At 34.0% G+C, this 17,787-nt stretch overlaps 1 protein-coding gene across 2 annotated transcripts; it reads right to left on the reverse strand.

Moving 5' to 3' along the window:
- Positions 1-8,776: 8,776 nt before the first annotated feature.
- LOC124928832 (glucose-6-phosphate isomerase, cytosolic) lies at positions 8,777-17,341 on the reverse strand. 2 transcript variants are annotated; one of them, XM_047469085.1, is made up of 24 exons: positions 17,282-17,341; positions 16,932-16,994; positions 16,761-16,837; positions 16,600-16,681; positions 16,409-16,456; positions 16,181-16,336; positions 16,014-16,110; positions 15,887-15,929; positions 15,504-15,571; positions 14,528-14,612; positions 14,346-14,394; positions 13,484-13,556; positions 13,326-13,386; positions 12,586-12,652; positions 12,399-12,455; positions 12,267-12,320; positions 12,058-12,186; positions 11,430-11,493; positions 10,886-10,959; positions 10,218-10,271; positions 10,068-10,136; positions 9,470-9,559; positions 9,262-9,366; positions 8,777-9,071 (listed from the first exon to the last, which is right to left on the reverse strand). In XM_047469085.1, the coding sequence occupies exons 2-24, from the start codon at positions 16,980-16,982 to the stop codon at positions 9,021-9,023; spliced, it is 1,704 nt and encodes a 567-aa protein (XP_047325041.1). In that variant the 5' UTR covers positions 16,983-16,994; positions 17,282-17,341; the 3' UTR covers positions 8,777-9,020. The 2 variants fall into 2 exon arrangements, with proteins under 2 accessions (XP_047325041.1, XP_047325040.1); XM_047469084.1 differs by having other exon boundaries at positions 16,932-17,024; positions 17,282-17,337.
- Between the last annotated feature and the right edge of the window lie 446 nt (positions 17,342-17,787).

Consider the following 17,787-nt stretch of genomic DNA (forward strand, 5'->3'; position numbering starts at 1 on the left):
ATCCTAAAATTTAACAACCAGACAATATACAAACTTGTAAATATTGAAATATAAAAATTTCAAATTGGAAGTATGAATTAAAGGGTGATTGGAAGCATACCAATGATTGGAGAACACTCATAGACCTTAGAGAAGCTTTTGGGATGCATGGATTCTGTTGGGTATTGATTGGCCCAACATTGTGGCCCAATCTCTAGTAACCCGCTTATTGGACTTACTTAATAATATAAATAGATACTACTCTCTTGGTGGGAGGTAGAGGTCAAATTCCTTTGTGGTGTTTGGATGCTAGTGAGAGGGTTGCCTCCTTTGTGTGAGATAGTGGTGCAACGGAATCGATAAACAAGAGGACTGAGCCAAACTTCAATCGCATTCACACCCAACAATGGTATCAGAGCTAGGGTTTAGGGTTTGTAATTGGAGTTTGAGATTGGGTTGGAGGATATAAGTTATCTTCACCAATAAGCGTAGATTTGTCCTTATTTCTTCCTTAATCCTCGTCTTTTATTCTCTGCTTCTGCTGATACTGGAGGAAGAAGAAAGTCGCTGCCGCCTCTAGAGAAGAAGTCGTTGTTGTCTTGTTCAACCGTTGTCGGTGTCACGTTTGTCGCGACCATTGAGAATCAAAGCCGTCGTCGTGCCGCTACTGTGCCTCTACCGTGCCGTTGCCATGCCGCTACCGTGCCGCTGCTGTGCCGCTGCCGTGCCGCTATCGTGTCACTGTCGTGCCGCTACCGTGCCGCTGTCGTGTCGCTGCTGAGAAGACGAAGCAGCAAATCCCCGAGCGGGGTGGGTAAGTCGAAACTTTCTTTAAGTTTCGCAAGGTATCATAGCTTGAACCCTCTTATTAAATTCTGCCAATTGATTGTTGATTGCTTTTAATTTGTTTGATAGCATGTCTGGTGTTAATCAATATGGTATGGTTCCGTTTGACGGAAAAACTGATTTTAGCATTTGGAAACAAAAAATGAAATGTGTTTTGATTCAGAAAAATGTTTTAAAGCTGTTAGTCAGGTTTATGCTATTACTGATACCGTTGAGAAAAATAGTGAAATGAATGAAAATGCTTGTGCCTCTATATACTTGAATTTATCTGATTCTGTGATGAGAAAAATTGGTAATTTAGAGTGTGCAAAAACCTTGTGGGATAAATTGTCTGAACTTTATACTGAAACTTCTCTGCCTAATAAAATGTTTTTACTTGAAAAGTTTTTTAAATTTAGATTGGATATGTCCAAGGACATTGAAGATAATCTAGATATTTTCACTAAACTTATTTCCGATATTAAGTTGTGTGGTGATAAGAACATTGATGAGTATGCCCCTATTGTCTTGTTGAATGCTATTCCTGATTCTTTTAATGATGTGAAGTCTGCCATTAAGTATGGTAGAGACAGTGTCACTCTTGATATTGTTGTCAATGGTCTTAAGAGTAAGGAGTTAGATTTGAGACACTCTGAGAGGGGTAAACAATCTGGTGGGGAAGTCATGCATGTGAGGGGTAGACCTCAGGGTAGGTCGAATGCCCAAAAGAATGTCAGTAATGAGAGTTCTGGTAAGAAATCTCATCCTGCTAGTAAAAGCATATCTAAGTCTAGGTCTAGTGCTAAAAAGTGTTATAATTGTCGTGAGTCTGGTCATTTTATCAAGGACTGTCCTAAGCCTAAGAGAAATCAGCATACTGAAAATGCTAATGTGGATGTTTGTGAGGGCAATATGGGTGATATTTTTATGATTAATAATCTATGTGATTATGCTAGCTTAAACTTTGTGTTATTTGATTCTTTGTGCAAATCTGATTGGCTAGTTGACTCTGGTTGTACTTTTCATGTGACTTCATTTAGAGATCTATTTTCCAACTATAAAGAGATTGAACATGGTTTTGTGTCTATGGAAAATTCGAAAAATTGCAAAGTGTTAGGAATATGTGATGTATGCCTAAGGTTCTCTTGTGGCTCTGTGTTTACTTTGAAGAATGTGAGGCATGCTCCTGATTTGCGTTATAATTTGTTGTCTTGTGCATCTCTTGAGAATGATGGTTTGGAGGGAAAGTGGGGGAAATGTGTTATGAAAATTTTACGTGGGTCTCTTGTTATCTTTACTGCTAAAAAGATGAACAATCTGTATGTGTGTCATGCTGAGACTGCTTGTGACTCTGTGAACTCTGTGATTGGTGATAAATCTGTTCTTTGGCATAATAGATTAGGTCACATGAGTAACAAAGGTCTAGAAATTTTGCATAAAGGTGGTCACTTTGGTAGTGATAAATTGTCCCCCATCCCCTTCTGTGAATCATGTGTGCTAGGAAAACAACATAAGGTGAGTTTTCCCATCTCCTCTTACCCAAATGTGTCTAAGTGTACTGATATCCTTGAATATTTACATGCTGATGTGTGGGGTCCTTCTAGTGTTGTTACACATGGAGAGAACCAATATTTTATGTCCATCATTGATGATTATTCTAGGAAAGTTTGGGTGTTACTTTTAAAACATAAGTCTGATGTTTTTGAAAAGTTTAAAGAGTGAAAGATTTTGATTGAGAATCAAACAGGTAAGAGAATCAAAACTCTTAGAACAGATAATGGTCTTGAATTCTGTAATAAACAGATGAATGATTTATGTGTTACCTGGGGTATTAAAAGACATAGGTCTGTACCGTACACACCACAACAGAATGGTGTTGCTGAGAGGATGAACATGACACTTCTAGAGAGGGTGAGAGCTATATTAGCGTAATCTGGTTTGTCTAAGAAGTTTTGGGGGGATGCTTTGCATACTGCTGCTTATTTAATAAATAGGTCCCCTAGTGTTCCCTTAGGAGGGAAATGTCCTGAATTTGTGTTTTCAGGTAAACCTCTTGATTTGAGCAACTTGAAAGTTTTTGGTTGTGTTGGCTATGTGCATCAGAAGGTTGACAAGTTAGAGCCTAGGTCCAAGAAATGTGTGTTCTTAGGCTACCCTGAAGGGGTAAAAGGTTATAGGCTTTGGGATAGGAGTGAACCTGGGCTTAGGATTGTGATAAGTAGAGATGTTGTTTTTAATGAGAATGATTTTCCTTGCTTGTCTATGTCCCCCTCTCCTGTTAATGATGCTCCTAATAAGGTGGAGCATGTGCCTGTAGTTTTTGATCAACCTGTTGAACATAATGTGAATGCTCCAAATGAGGTGGAGCATGATAATGTGCATGATATTGATGATTTACATGATTCAAATATTTTGTCTGATTCAAATGATTTGTCTGATGATTTGCATGACTATCAACTTGCTAAGGATAGAAGTAGAAGAACTGTTATAATGCCTTCTAGATTTAGGGATGATAATTTGAATGATTGCAATATGTCTAAATTTGCTTTTAACATGTTTGAATCCCTAGACTGTAATGAGCCTAACTCTTACAAAGAAGCTTTGAGGTCTAAGTTTTCTACTAAATGGATTGTTGCTATGAATAATGAGATGAATTCCCTAAGAATCAATGATACTTGGAAACTTGTTCCTAAACCTCATAATTGCTCCTTAGTGGATTGCAAGTGGTTGTATAAGGTGAAACAAGAGTCTGAAAAATTTATATTCAAGGCTAGGTTAGTAGCCAAGGGATTTACTCAAAATGAGGGAATAGATTATGCTGAAATTTTCGCTCCTATTGTCAAATTCACTACTGTTAGAATTATGCTTGCTTTAGTTGCTCACTTTGATTGGGATTTTAAACAAATGGATGTTACTACTGCTTTCTTACATGGTGAACTTGATAAGAATATTTATATTCATCAACCTGAGGGGTTTGTTGACCCACAGTTGCCTGATCATGTTTGTTTGTTAAAAAAGTCTTGTATGGTTTAAAACAATTTCCTAGGCAATGGAATATCAAGTTTGATAAGTGCATGCAATCTTTGATGTTTAAAAGAAGTTCTTCTAATCATTGCCTTTACTTCAAAATATAGACTTTGTGCCTGTATTTCTTTTATTGTATGTGGATGACATTTTGATTGTTAGCCCATGTCCGAAGTCTGTTATGCATGTGCAAAAATCGCTTTATGAAAATTTTGACATGAAAGACTTAGGTGATGCTAAGAAGATTTTGGGCATGAATATCATTAAAGATGGAACCAAATTTTCTCTTGTGTTGAATCAAAGTGCATATGTTGCTAAAATTTTGAGTAAATTTTCTATGTCTGATGCTAAATCTGTGAATGTGCCCCTTGCTTCCCATTTTGTGTTAAGTAAGGATCCGTCTCCTAAGACTGAAACTGAAATAACTGAAATGAAGAATGTGCCTTATTCCAATGCAATAGGGTCTGTTATGTATCTCATGGTTAGTACTAGGCCTGATATTGCATATATAGTTAGTTGCTTGAGTAGATTTATGTCTAACCCTGGTATTCCTCATTGGAATGCTTTGAAATGGCTTTTGAGATATCTAAAAACCACTATTGATGTTGGCTTGACATTATCTAAAAACCACTAATGATAGGGATAATAGAAAGTCTACTACTTCCTATGTGTTTACTTTGTGTGGCTCTTGCATAAGTTGGAAGTCTCAACTTCAACCCATTGTTGCTTTATCCACTACAGAATCTGAGTATGTAGCTGCCACTGAAGCCTTTAAGGAAGCAATTTGGCTTAAGGATGTTTTGTCTGAAATTGGTTTTCTTGACAAAAATGTGGTTGTGTTTTCTGATAGTCAATCTGCTATTCAACTATGTAAAAATCATGTTTTTCATGATAGAACTAAACATATTGATGTTAGGTTTCATTATATTCGGGATATTGTTGAAAAGGGCATTGTTAAGTTAGAGAAAATTCCTTCAGAATTTAATCCTGCTGATATGGGTACTAAGTGTCTACCTGCTGAAAAATTTATTTTGTGTTAACGGATTTTAAATTTTGACTTAGGGAAAACTCTTTGAGGTTCGTCTTTTATGGGAATGGCATGCTTTGTGATCTTGCCTTCAATCTTTGTGATTTTCCCATGCTTTGTGCTCTTGCGTTTGATCTTTGTGATTTTTGCATGCTTTGTGCTCTTGCGTTAGATCTTTGTGCTCTTGCGTTTAATCTTTGTGATTTTCGCATGCTTTGTGCTCTTGGGTTAGATCTTTGTGCTCTTGCGTTTGATCTTTGTGATTTTCGCATTCTTTGTGCTCTTGCATTTGATCTTTGTGATTCTCGCATGCTTTGTGCTCTTGCGTTAGAACTTTGTGCTCTTGCGTTTGATCTTTGTGATTTTCGCATTCTTTGTGCTCTTGCATCTGATCTTTGTGATTCTCGCATGCTTTGTGCTCTTGCATTAGATATTTGTGCTCTTGCATTAGATCTTTGTGCTCTTGCGTTTGATCTTTGTGATTTTCGCATTCTTTGTGCTCTTGCGTTAGATCTTTGTGATTTTCCCATGCTTTGTGCTCTTGTGTTTGATCTTTGTAATTTTCGCATTCTTTGTGCTCTTGCGTTAGATCTTTGTGATTTTCCCATGCTTTGTGCTCTTACGTTTGATCTTTGTGATTTTCGCATGCTTTGTGCTCTTACTGTCACGTCCTAAAATCACATTTTTCTTGACCGAGGAATCTACGGTCTTGACTGAGATCTACGACCGTGGATGATGGCACCCAGGGCCGAGTGGTCCGACCGAAGATTCCGCAAACAAGGAACTCTAAGGCAAGTACCTTTCTATACGCTTTCTAAAACCCACACAGTGCTATTTATCATGTATTTTATATAAACGATGCATATGGTTTCAAAGCATGTTTTCATTGCAAGTCCATGGTTTTCTAAAGAAGGATGGTTTTGAGTTACGGGCTATGGAATCTATGAGATAATCATGGAGGAATTGACGGATACGAGAGGATGGCCACGCAGGATGAGCTCTGGTGGTCCGATGCTCTCAAATATGGCTGGAGGAATTGACGAAGGGATGCCCACCCCGGAGGATCAGCTCTCCGGGCTAAGGACCCGAATATGTGCTCAGTATGCAACTATACATGATTGATTGATGAGATACCCTTAAAAACCCTCATGGATGCAATGGCTTAAATAGTTTTCTTATAAATGCTTGCTGGGTCCGTAGACTCACTATGCTTGTGTGGTGTAGGAATCCAGCCAGCGGATTTTATGACAGGTGAAGGAAGAGTTGGAGCGGAAGCGTGGTGTTGGAGATGTGTGTGGAAGGAGGGACCGAGACCGTAGGATCGTATTTTCTATCAACCTTTTCAATGATCGGGTCAGATAGGCACCCTAGAACTTCCGCATTTATGTCCGAAATTGCCTTGATTTAGGTGCATGAAAGTAGGAATTTAGGGCGTAACACTTACATTTGATCTTTGAGATTTTCGCATGTTTTGTGCTTTTGCGTTAGATCTTTGTGATTTTCCCATGCTTTGTGCTCTTGCGTCTGATCTTTGTGATTTTCGCATGCTTTGTGCCTTTGCCCCTGGTCTTTGTGACACGAGTTTACCTAGGGTATTCTCTTTGTTGCCTCGGTGGTAATAAATTGGCGATGATGTGTCTTGCGATTCTGTGATTATGTTTTGCACTGTTTTGGGCCAATGGTGGAGATTGTTGGGTATTGGTTGGCCCAACATTGTGGCCCAATCTCTAATAACCCGCTTATTGGACTTACCTAATAATATAAATAGATACTACTCTCTTGTTGGGAGGTAGAGGTCAAATTCCTTTGTGGTGTTTGGATGCTAGTGAGAGGGTTGCCTCCTTTGTGTGAGATAGTGGTGCAACGGAATCGATAAACAAGAGGACTCGGCCAAACTTCAATCGCATTCACACCCAACAGATTCAAGCTTTAGAACCTTATATAGAAATTTCAAAAAATTAGAAGTTTTGAGCTTAAATGGCAGATTTTCGAAATCTTTTGATTTGAAGCTGGAGATTGGATCTCTTGGCTTCGGATTTGTTGAGGGAGACTATTTATATCCTCCCGAAGTCGGTTGAGGGCTTCAAGTGGATTGAATCAGTCAAAAGTCATTAATGTTGTTTTGACTGTTCTTGATTCTATTTGTTAATATATGTCATCATTATGATCCTATATGTAGGGGAGATGATCACCGTGGTAGGGTGATCATTTCACCTTTTGAACGGAGAAAATCCATTTAAAAATGACGAAATATTATATTTGAAAATTCAAAGATGGCTACGGATGGTTATCCATCTGACATCGCGATGAAGACGATGATCAGAGGACGAAATGACAACGTTTTAGGAGAAAATGCAGACACAGAGCGGTCTGTTAGCATTCCGTCGCGGTTCTGTGAGCTCTATTGCGATTCAGCTAACCTTCCTAACGGAACGTTAGCTGATCTGGTGCAGCGCGGGCGCGCGCTCCTTCGACTACATCGGACTACGCGGGCACTCTTAAGGCGTTGGATGAAAATTTAGCGCCTATCCAATGGTCGTAGTTTCGGTTGTAGTCTTCTTTCCGAGTTTCGGTTACACCCGATTGTGAATTTTATTTTTTTATTTAAAACCTTAAGGATTTGTTTGAAATTGATTTTTCTTTCACCCATTTGCTTTAAATTTTTTTAAATACACAAAATATTAAAAATAAATATTACAAATATTTTGCAAAATTATTTTATTTTATTTTATTTTTGTATATTTTTGGGTTAAATAAATAATTTTTTGGATGGAATGGGTACCTCATTTCATCTTAAATTATATATTTTAATTCTTTGATTTTTAAAAATTATTTTGTGATAAAATGAGTAGAATATTTATCCCAAATAATTTTAATTTATTTTATTTGACCATTTTCCTTAATTAATTAGTTCCAATCATCATAATAATTAATCTTATTAATTGTTTTATTTAGGTTTTGATTTTAGAGTTAATTATTTCGATTTTATTTTTTAAAAAATAAATTAAAATAATTATTTTAATTTTATAAATTGGAGGTGTAAATTTTTAGTGTTTAATTAATTCTTAATAAAAATATTAATTAAAGGTGCACAATTAAAATTATAGTGTTTTTAAAAAGTAATTCAATAAAAATTATAATTTAAAATTTAAAAATATTTTTTTTTTTATAGATTATTAAATATTATCTATAAAATAACTAATACAAATTATAAAATATAAAAATATATAATTAAATTATTACCGATTTACCGATTAAACCGTTAGAAAATTAGGTAAAACGAACCGTTTAACCGGAACACTAGAACTGATTAACCAATAAACCGTTAAAATGAAACCGCTTAACTATCAATTCGGTTGGGTTACCGATTTTCCGATTTTTTTTCATATCCCCTATGCTTAACCAGGAAAAAAGAAATAATTAGTATTTCTAAATTTATATGATTTATATCCTAATTTATGTTTTAATTTTCATTATCTACTTTCTATTTAAATTGAGCTTATTTGCTATAAATTGTTTTTAAAACTGAAATCATCATATTTATTCAAAAAATAATCAAACTTTTTTCTATAGCATGACATAAAAATTGATAAAAAAAATACATTTTTTTCATCCAAAAAAATAAAAACCTTTTTCACTAATCTTTGTCTCTCTAAATTTGGTTCAAGGTACACTTTTTTCAAATACAGTTAAAAAGAATTAAAAAACTGTCCTGAAAATTCAAATAAACCAAAATATTTAAAGTTTATTTTTTAAAATTTAAATAAAAAAAATATTATATTAATTTAACTAATTAAAAATCTCAAAAAATCCAACTCTAAAACAAGCTCTTTACAAAATATTTAATAAATATACGAAAATTAACCATTAAATTTTTTATAACTACTTATAATCCCGAACTATGTTTTCAAATTGATTAAATAACACCAAAGCATCCTTGCTTCATTGAATTCAGATCAAGAGATTCAGTTGATTAATACATCAATGTTCAAAGAAAATTGCAAAATAATGAAACAAACAACAAAGGCTCAACATGGCCACTTTCTTAGGGGTTGATCTTATTTCCATAAGTAAAACCAGGACATATGAAGTTTCAGGAAGTGTAATATAACCTCAATTTATTTGGCAAAATTGCTGGCATTTCTTTCAACCCCGAAAAGCTGTTTTATATATTAGGAAGAACCGTGGAAGAATCTTTTCCTACATCGGAACTAGCCTGCCAGATAATGAGAAATAAATATCAAGAACTCATATCACATTACCCTAATCTCAGTGAGGAAACTGCCCGCGATCCCTTTAGAAAATCTCTAAGTTAAAATTGAGAGTATTTTCATTCTTAATCATGATTCAGATTACTTTCTAGATCACTTTAATTTCCGGGATCATAATAATGTTTTTGAGCGTACCTCAAGGTATCGATTCAGAAGAGTCGTGGTGCTGAAATTGAAGCCATTCACTGGTTCTCCCTTACGAGAAGCATTCAGTTGTTTTCTAACTTGAGATGCCAATGACTGCATTAGGTGGGGAGGGGGTAAAAAAGATTGAAAAATGATCAAAGTGTGACAATTTTTTTTACCAAAATTGGAAGTTAATGAAGGAACTATCCTAATATACCTTTCCTAACTCAACTCCCCACTGGTCAAAAGAGTTGATATCCCATATAAAGCCTTGAACAGCTACTCTGTTCTCATATATTGCTAAAAGCTGTGATAAAAAACACACACAATGATATCAGGAAAGGGTAAGAAAGATCTACACAAGGCTATGTTTGGAATTGGATCTATTGAAAGAAATCAAAATTCTTAATAATTTTTTGTTTAATCTTCTTCTTCTTCTTTTATTTTCTTACTTTTTCTTTACGACTAATATAAACAAATCACAAAGTTAATAGAAGTACTTAATATGTCTTGTAGTGCTCTTCAACAAAATCACCAAGTAGGGTTAAAAAGTATGTGATGAACCAAAAGTTTTTTAAACAATTTTTTTGCAGTTTTAATGAAATTAACGAAGGTAAGAATCTATTTTGGTAAAAAAAATACATTTATCCTCCATTTGAAAAACAAATTTCTTCTTAACGAGATAAAGTAACCCATGTTTACAGAAAAAATATAGATGGAGAAAATTAAAACATGAAGTTGTTAGATGCATATAAAGTGATTTCAGTTAAACTGTCTAATGCAAAGACAAGGAAAAAGAGTAAAAAAAAACAAACCTGTCCGATACTGTAGGCAGTCAGTGATGGAAGAAGAATGCTGAGAGAAGGCCGATTGCCAGAAAAAGTCTGCGGAAGAGAAAATATTGCCATTAACTCATGACTTATACCTTTGCATAGAATTAGAATGTTAACCAAAAGAATATTCACCTTGTGAGGAATAAGATGCTGAGGGACATTCTCTTGCTGCAACTGCTGTGCTGTCTGATAATTGATAAGGGAGTTTATATATCTTTTTGATTTTTAGCAGGTGGAACACTAATAGATTAAATATAGAGCCTATTTGTTATCACATTTTATGATATGGATCATGAAATGGAAAAATCTTCTGCATTTGTTATGTTTGTGAAAAATCACAATGATCTATAAAATAATGTGTGAATTCAGAAAATAAAATCTTTGTACTTGAAGCCAAAAATACATAAATAAACTTTTATACCAAATCAATAAAAAAAATCACACTATAATTCGAATCATGATGAGAAAACAATCTTGTATCAAATGAAAAAAATCACTTTCAATCTGAACTTTAACTTTGAAAATTTTCTAAATAGGCTGCTCATAGATTGCTCAACCTCCAAAAATTCATTAATATAACAGCAAAAAATAGTCATGTTTCAACTAATAAATTTAGATCCTTTGTTGAATACTTGAATATCATCTGTTCTTTTCCCCTCACTTGTCTTTGTTCTTCTATTTTATCATGTTTTCATTAAAGAACACTCTCTCATTTGGACCGAACAAAAGAATGAGTAATCAAGTCGAAAGTAAAAATGTAAGAATTATTGTTATGATCATGGTGAAAATAGGAATATTACCTTTCCGTATGCCAGTGCATCTGGTTGTGCAAAGAAGTTAGACATGAGCTCATCGTGGTTACTTACCACTTCACCTGCAATACAAATCCCATGGAACAAATATTATACACTGTACAAGAACATCGTTGGTCTAAACTCTAAAGGTTATTTCAAGGAAAAAAAAGGAAACTTTCTTTATACATGAAAGAGCAACAATGGCCATATACTACTAATCAAAGAATAAAATTACAAATAAATTTGCATTAATAAGATACAAAATCAAACATATGTTAAATTAAATTCGCTTTATAACGTAAATAATGATTATGATTGCCCAAATTCCATTAAGAGGGACAACCTCGCAGAGATTATAGAACTTGGGTAAAAGGAACCGTTATCTAGGTTAACAAATCAAACAGATAGCAAATTTTGCATCTTGTTAACAAAGTTCACGTGTAATTCTTCTCTTTTATTCGTACATGGTATTTTTGCTCCAAATGAAAATTTCCACAATTCCTATTTTGAATGCTGAATACTAAAAAATAAGACAGTAATAACCGAGTACCTTGAAGGTAAACAGGCTGCTGACTCTTCACAACACCAATAAAATCACAAGGGATTACACGGCCCTGCAAATTCAAGAAGATAATTTAAATGAATTCAGGTCCATCAAACTTTATGCCTTCCCTTAGTCATTAATCACACTGCATACATCCAGATTCTAACACCAACGATCCATGGAGTAATCTTTTTACATTAAGAAAACCAAATTTCTGTAGATCAAAACTGAACCTCATAGATAGATTCATGATCGTCAATTCTTTCATTTTGATAGTTTCCGCTATAATATCAATGTATATGTAGCAGTATAGTAGGATATATTAGAAAAATGGGGCAACGGATTACGTATGTAGCCCGCAAACACACTTAATCATTTAACCAGGCGCGCGCCTGACGGGCTTGAACCCAGGAACTTAGGGTTAACATTCACTTTTTATTGCCGCTAGGCTAGAAGAGGGGATAGTAGGATATATTAGTAGTAGTACTATAAGGGTGATAAGATAATTAGTAGTGGTACAGGGTTATGGCCCTTATGGGTTAGTAGCTTATAAGTAGTAAGAGCATGTATTATTTGGAATAATGAATGAAATAGTATTGAATCTGGAATAGTGTCAGCTTTTTAAATTACTTACCTGATGAATTAATTGGTAGAAACTATGTTGACCATTTGTTCCTGGCTCACCAAAATCAATTTCACCAGCCTCAAAGGGAAGAGGTACACCATCTATCGATACTCCCTTACCATTACTTTCCATGCTCACCTAAATAAGGATTCTTTTGAACATGTCATAAAAGGGTAAAGAAAAAGAAAAATACGAGATGTGATGTTAGGTAAACATGCCTGTTGGATATGAGGAGCAAACTTCTCCAGGGCTTGAGAGTAAGGTAAGATGGCCTATAATGTTTCAGAAGTTTTGACTATATAAGGGAAACATATTTCAGAAGAGAAAAATTAGAATAAGCAAGTACTCACTCTTGCAGGATATCCTAAGAACGAGACATTCCATACGCTCAATAATCCTAAAAGCACCTACATAAATGAGAGTAACATATTGAACAAATTGAAAACCAGCACCACATTTGATGTGATCAAGTAGATGGACAACCAATTTAAAAATAAAATAAAAAATTGAACAGATGTTCACTGCAGGAGTACACACAGGAATATTTTTCTCAAAGGGAGTTGATTGAAAATGCTGATCAACACTTGAAGCTCCCTTCAGGAACCTGAAAAGAAGGTTGAAAGTAAACCTGTCAATATTGACCTAAAGCAAAAGTTTTGTTTAATTTGATCAAACTCTAGGACATTCTACAATCCCATGTATTTTATTAATTGTGTTTCCTGTAATTTTTTTCTATTTATCTTGTTTGTTTTGGATCTTTTGGTGGTGTTTTTTTGTCTTTTAGAATACAAGTACTCATTTGATTCCGTTTTCTGGAATCTAATCTGGTGTGACATTTCCTTCTCTCATTTTTTGTTGCCACTAAGGGTTTATTCCTTCAAGGAGGCTAGCACGAAAACACACATCCATGACCTCCAACTTGAATCAGAGCATTCTTAGTGAGAACCGAACATGAGACCTTAACCTCTTATGTGAAGACTCTTTCACTTAAACTACCCTGGTGGATAGGTGTGACCTTCATACCTTCCACTATTTCAATTATTTTTAGCCCAGACTTTTCTCTTTTGACACCCAACCCATAAACCAAATAGATCAAAATTCCAATCATATGAAACCAAGAGTATAACAAAGGCATTAATAATTAGAATTCGGCTTTTTAAGACTGATGTCTTTATTTTCAATAAATGAAGTTCCCCGTGATGCTGGGTAGCCTCTTTAAGTCACAAAGCCATATATTAACTCTATGAAACATGAGAAACAAGGTTTATTTATAGTACTTCTCCACAAGTGTGAAGCCATATTGAAGAGACAAGGGCAATACTCCAACAGCACTGCAAACTGCAGACGTATGACAAAATAACAGGAAGTTAGCTGATATCACTTCTTGTTTAGCAGAAATGGAGCAAAATTCTCTTCACAAGAATCATCGTTTTACCACTATAACGGCCACCAACCCAGTCCCAGAAAGCAAAAGCGTTAATAGGATCTATGCCAAACTCTTTGACAAGCTGTATCATACATCATAAGCAACAACTTAATCAAAATCAGAGATGAACAAAATACAAGAAGTGGTCCATAATTAACAATAAATACATGAGTACATTAGCTATGGCCTTGTCTGATGTGGGTTATTTGGGATTATGTTCAAATAACCTACCATCATATCAATCATTTATAACATTTTAAAATATTAAATAATAGGACATTGTGGTCATTTTACCCATAACCCACTTCTTACACCAAACAAGATTATTTAAAAATAACCGGTTGGTTATTCAAATAACCCCAGATCAGACAAATCCTATAGGTGGCTAAACTAACAAAATGTAGAACTTCTTTGATGTAGGTTTTTTCCTAAATAATCTGATCATTTGAAGAAGATATAAACTTTGTTGGATGAAAAAGTGGATAATTTTGGGTTATTTGAGATAAATTACTTAAATATCCTTCTTCTATTCAATATTTTAAAATTGTATAAAAATAAAGTAAGGGTATTTTAAATTAGTTGATGAAGTGATTGAAGATGGGATAAGGGGTTATGTGTATTAAATCCAAATAACCATTCATCAAACCAGGCTGTACATGTTATTACAAATCTACATAGCAGAACAAGAAATAAGAAATGTACAGAGGAAAAATTTATGTGGCACACAATTATTGATGGAGAGATGAATTAAGAGGCAAGGGCAACAATTGAAAATATACAACTACTATATAAATATAAAAAAACGTATCTCTTTTTGAAAGATTTTTTTTTTAAGTACAATCAAACAGATGGAATTGGGGTTTGATTGTACCTTAAGATTGGTGCTAACAGCAACCATATGCTTGGCAATAGCATCAAGCCTGCAAAATTACAAGCAGACATTGTCCAATATTTAAGATTACAATTGCATCAAGATGAATAATACATACTAAACCCATATGCCACGTCAACTCTACTATGATGGGAAAAGAAGGGATGTATACAAAATTTTACCCCAGGGAAGATGAAATCCATTCCCTCAATGTACGAGCATTCAACATTGTTTCTGCTGTCGTAAAAGTCTTTGATACTACCACAACTGCATATTAAGTAAAAAAAAATTCAATCAACTATGTAATGTAACAATTGATTGAATTTTAGAGAATTTAGACGTGTGAAGAGAGAATCAGATGAGGGCCTGAGTGTATTACAGTTCTTCACTAAAAATATTTCCTTTGAGCTAGCAACCTCTATTCATAGTTAGAGGTACTCTCACGAATGCCTTATTTATGAACTCTCTTTAACTGGCTTCTTTATGGTAAACACCTTTTTTTAACACCGATTTAATCACCAAAATGTATAGTTAGCATAAGTACATAGGAGAAAGTAAATAACATAATAAACTTTGAGGGCTAATTTGGGCCTTGTTTGATCTGGGTTATTTGAATAACCACGTGGTTATTTCAAAAAACCTTGTTTAGTGTAGTTTATGAAAACCATGTTATTTGGCGTTATTTGAGTAAAAAACAATAGGGATAGTGCGTTATTACCCAATATATTTGAGTATAATAAAAAGAGGATATATTTGGTTGATGATTCGAAAACAATATATTTGAAAACAATATATTTGAGTATAATATATAATGAATTAACTAACAATTTTTTTTTTAAAAAAGAGGATATTTTGGTTGATGATTCGAATGATGTGATTGATAAGTTGATTAGTAATTGGATAGTGCGTTATTTCAAAATAATCACAAATAACCCACATCAAAAAAGCTCTTGATAAGTTCACACCGTTGATGAAGTTGATCTTTACGTTGACTTAAGCCACTAACTTGTAACAGTAAACTTGGTTGAAATTCGAACTCTTTTTTTTCCAGAGCAAACTACTTTAGGGATTATGTAATATATAAAGAAGAGCCCTACAAACCTTTGAATTATCAAAGAAAGAACTCTATGAACTGGTTGACGAAAATTTTCAGATTACCTAGTGTAGTTTCAGGATTTAATCCTGCAATACTTTTAGCAACATCAACTGGATCAACATTTGCGAGGCTGTAAACACAATTCAAAAGAACTATCAGTTTAAGATAACTAACAAAACAGCAAAAGCTGATATAAAAAAATGTTTTCACATCACCATATCAAATAGAGACTAGTACTTTTTGAGAAAATAATATTTTTATTTAAGTGGATAACTCATATTAGTTTACTACCGTGACGAGATACACTTAAAAGGGAGATAACATACACACAAAAAAACTTGTTAGAATCGGCAGGTAAATTCATTTCATTGGGGTTTTAGAGAATTTCTCTAGATAGGCAAATACAGAAAAAAAAAATCAGCTATGTAAAGATTTATAAACTTACAAGCGTAGCTGACGTCCTTTCGAAAATCCAATAGCTTCCTGATCTGCAAGTTGCCATGAATATCAAACTTGAAGAACCAAAGGTGGTAATATGGAAGTTGTAATTTCCTTGAGAGTAAAAAACCAACCTGTTTGAAGTGCAGTGTGTACAAACAGAGGACCAAGAAAACTACCACCAATGCCAACAGCAATCACATCCTTTAATTGTTTTCCCGTCGCTCCAACCTAACATTTTTCCATGTACCATTAGCTCAACGTCAGAAAGAACACAACACAACATCCCAAGAAACATTACCCATGAGCCACTTCGAATTTTCTCAGAAAAATCCTTTATTTTGTCGAGAACTTGCCAAACATCAGTAACAACATTCTTTCCATCAGCCTGGATAACTGCATCTCTAGGAGCACGAAGAGAGAAATGGAGGACAGCTCTGCCTTCCGTACTGTTAATCTAATAAAACAAAAAATTAAGTGCCTTGGAATAATAAAGCACTTAAGTTATGTATACTACATACACACTTACATGTTCCCCATTGAACATCCTATCAATCTTTTGTTTAAGACCTGATGCCTATAAGACACAACAAAAGTGAAACACTTATTGTTTTTGTATATGAAAATGTTTTAGATACAAAATTCAGAAATTTATTTTTTGTTTCTGTATTGAAAACAGATCCATAAACAACAACACAACAAGAGTAGTATTTCACAAACATGTGTCAACTTGAACAGCTTATCCATCGTTTCAAGAGTTGCAGACTGCCTTGAATAGTCCAAAACTAAGCCATCAAACTCTCTGTAGATTATGACAATTAGGCAACAAGATATCACAATAGCTTTCTTTTTTTTAAAGAATTCGGGTCATCGTATCTTACGTAAACATCGATTTGCATCTATTGGCATCATTCATCAACTCACGCAGGTGGGTTTTCTTAACATCCTCCACATGAGACTGCACCGAATAAAAAAAGAACAAAAAGACAGTCTTTCATCTCTGAAATGCAAAACATTGAGAAAAAACAATACAAAGATCTAATGTAGTTTACCTTTAGGTCTTTCCACTGCTCTGTGTCACAGATAAGAGTAGACGAAGCCATATCCAAAAGTTCCTAAAGAAGATCCAACACACTATTTCAAAGCTGAAAAGAACAGAAAACATTTTTTAAACTATTTTAATGATTCAAGAGAACAAAATACAGGATTAGTGAGCTAGAAATTCAAGTAATCATTTAATTTCATTCCCCAGTAACCAAAATGATGAGAACATGACAGATTGAAAATTGCAGAATCGAAGGAATTCTAAAAATTCAATCGATCATGAGTGAAATTACAAGGTTAAATAACACGAATCGATAATCTACTACACATGCATATTTTGATTTTGAAGCGTATTTACCTGAATGCTGAAGCTGTTGAGAAATCGCTCAAGGTTGAAAAATGGAAAACAAAAGAACAGACATTATTATTATAGATATATAAATATGTACAAGTGTTGAAACTTTGTCTTTTTTTTCTTTATGGGCCTGTTTGATGGGGATAATTTGGGGCCTTCATATAGGGCTTTTTTTTTCAAATCTTAAGCTCTTTTATGGAGTGCAACAAATCCAATTCTGAATTGTTGTAAGAGTTAATCCTACAAAACTAAATTCTGAATAATACCTTATTTAATGAATAAGTTAGTCATTTGAGCTAAATGATTATAATAATGATTATTTTTAATATTATAAAAATAAAATAATACAAAGTAATATCTATAAAATAGAATCTAGATGTTAATACCCAAATTTGTAAAATTTGAAATTAGAGTGTATGATATTCAATAATCATTTAATTTTTCAAAGCAAATTGAAGTTGAAGAAATCAATCAAATAGTGTTAGGTTGATGAAAATTGTTTTTACTAT

This window comes from Impatiens glandulifera, chromosome 3 (assembly GCF_907164915.1).
Source record: "Impatiens glandulifera chromosome 3, dImpGla2.1, whole genome shotgun sequence".
Taxonomy (NCBI): domain Eukaryota; kingdom Viridiplantae; phylum Streptophyta; class Magnoliopsida; order Ericales; family Balsaminaceae; genus Impatiens; species Impatiens glandulifera.

Excerpts from the sequence above, each read along its gene's own strand:
- LOC124928832 (XM_047469085.1), bottom strand. The coding sequence starts at position 16,982 with ATGGCTTCGTCTACTCTTATCTGTGACACAGAGCAGTGGAAAGACCTA. Across the intron at positions 13,557-14,345 it reads CTGTTAGCACCAATCTTAAG|CTTGTCAAAGAGTTTGGCAT; the intron begins GTACAATCAAAC and ends TGTATGATACAG. Across the intron at positions 9,367-9,469 it reads GGGGAGTTGAGTTAGGAAAG|TCATTGGCATCTCAAGTTAG; the intron begins GTATATTAGGAT and ends CACCTAATGCAG.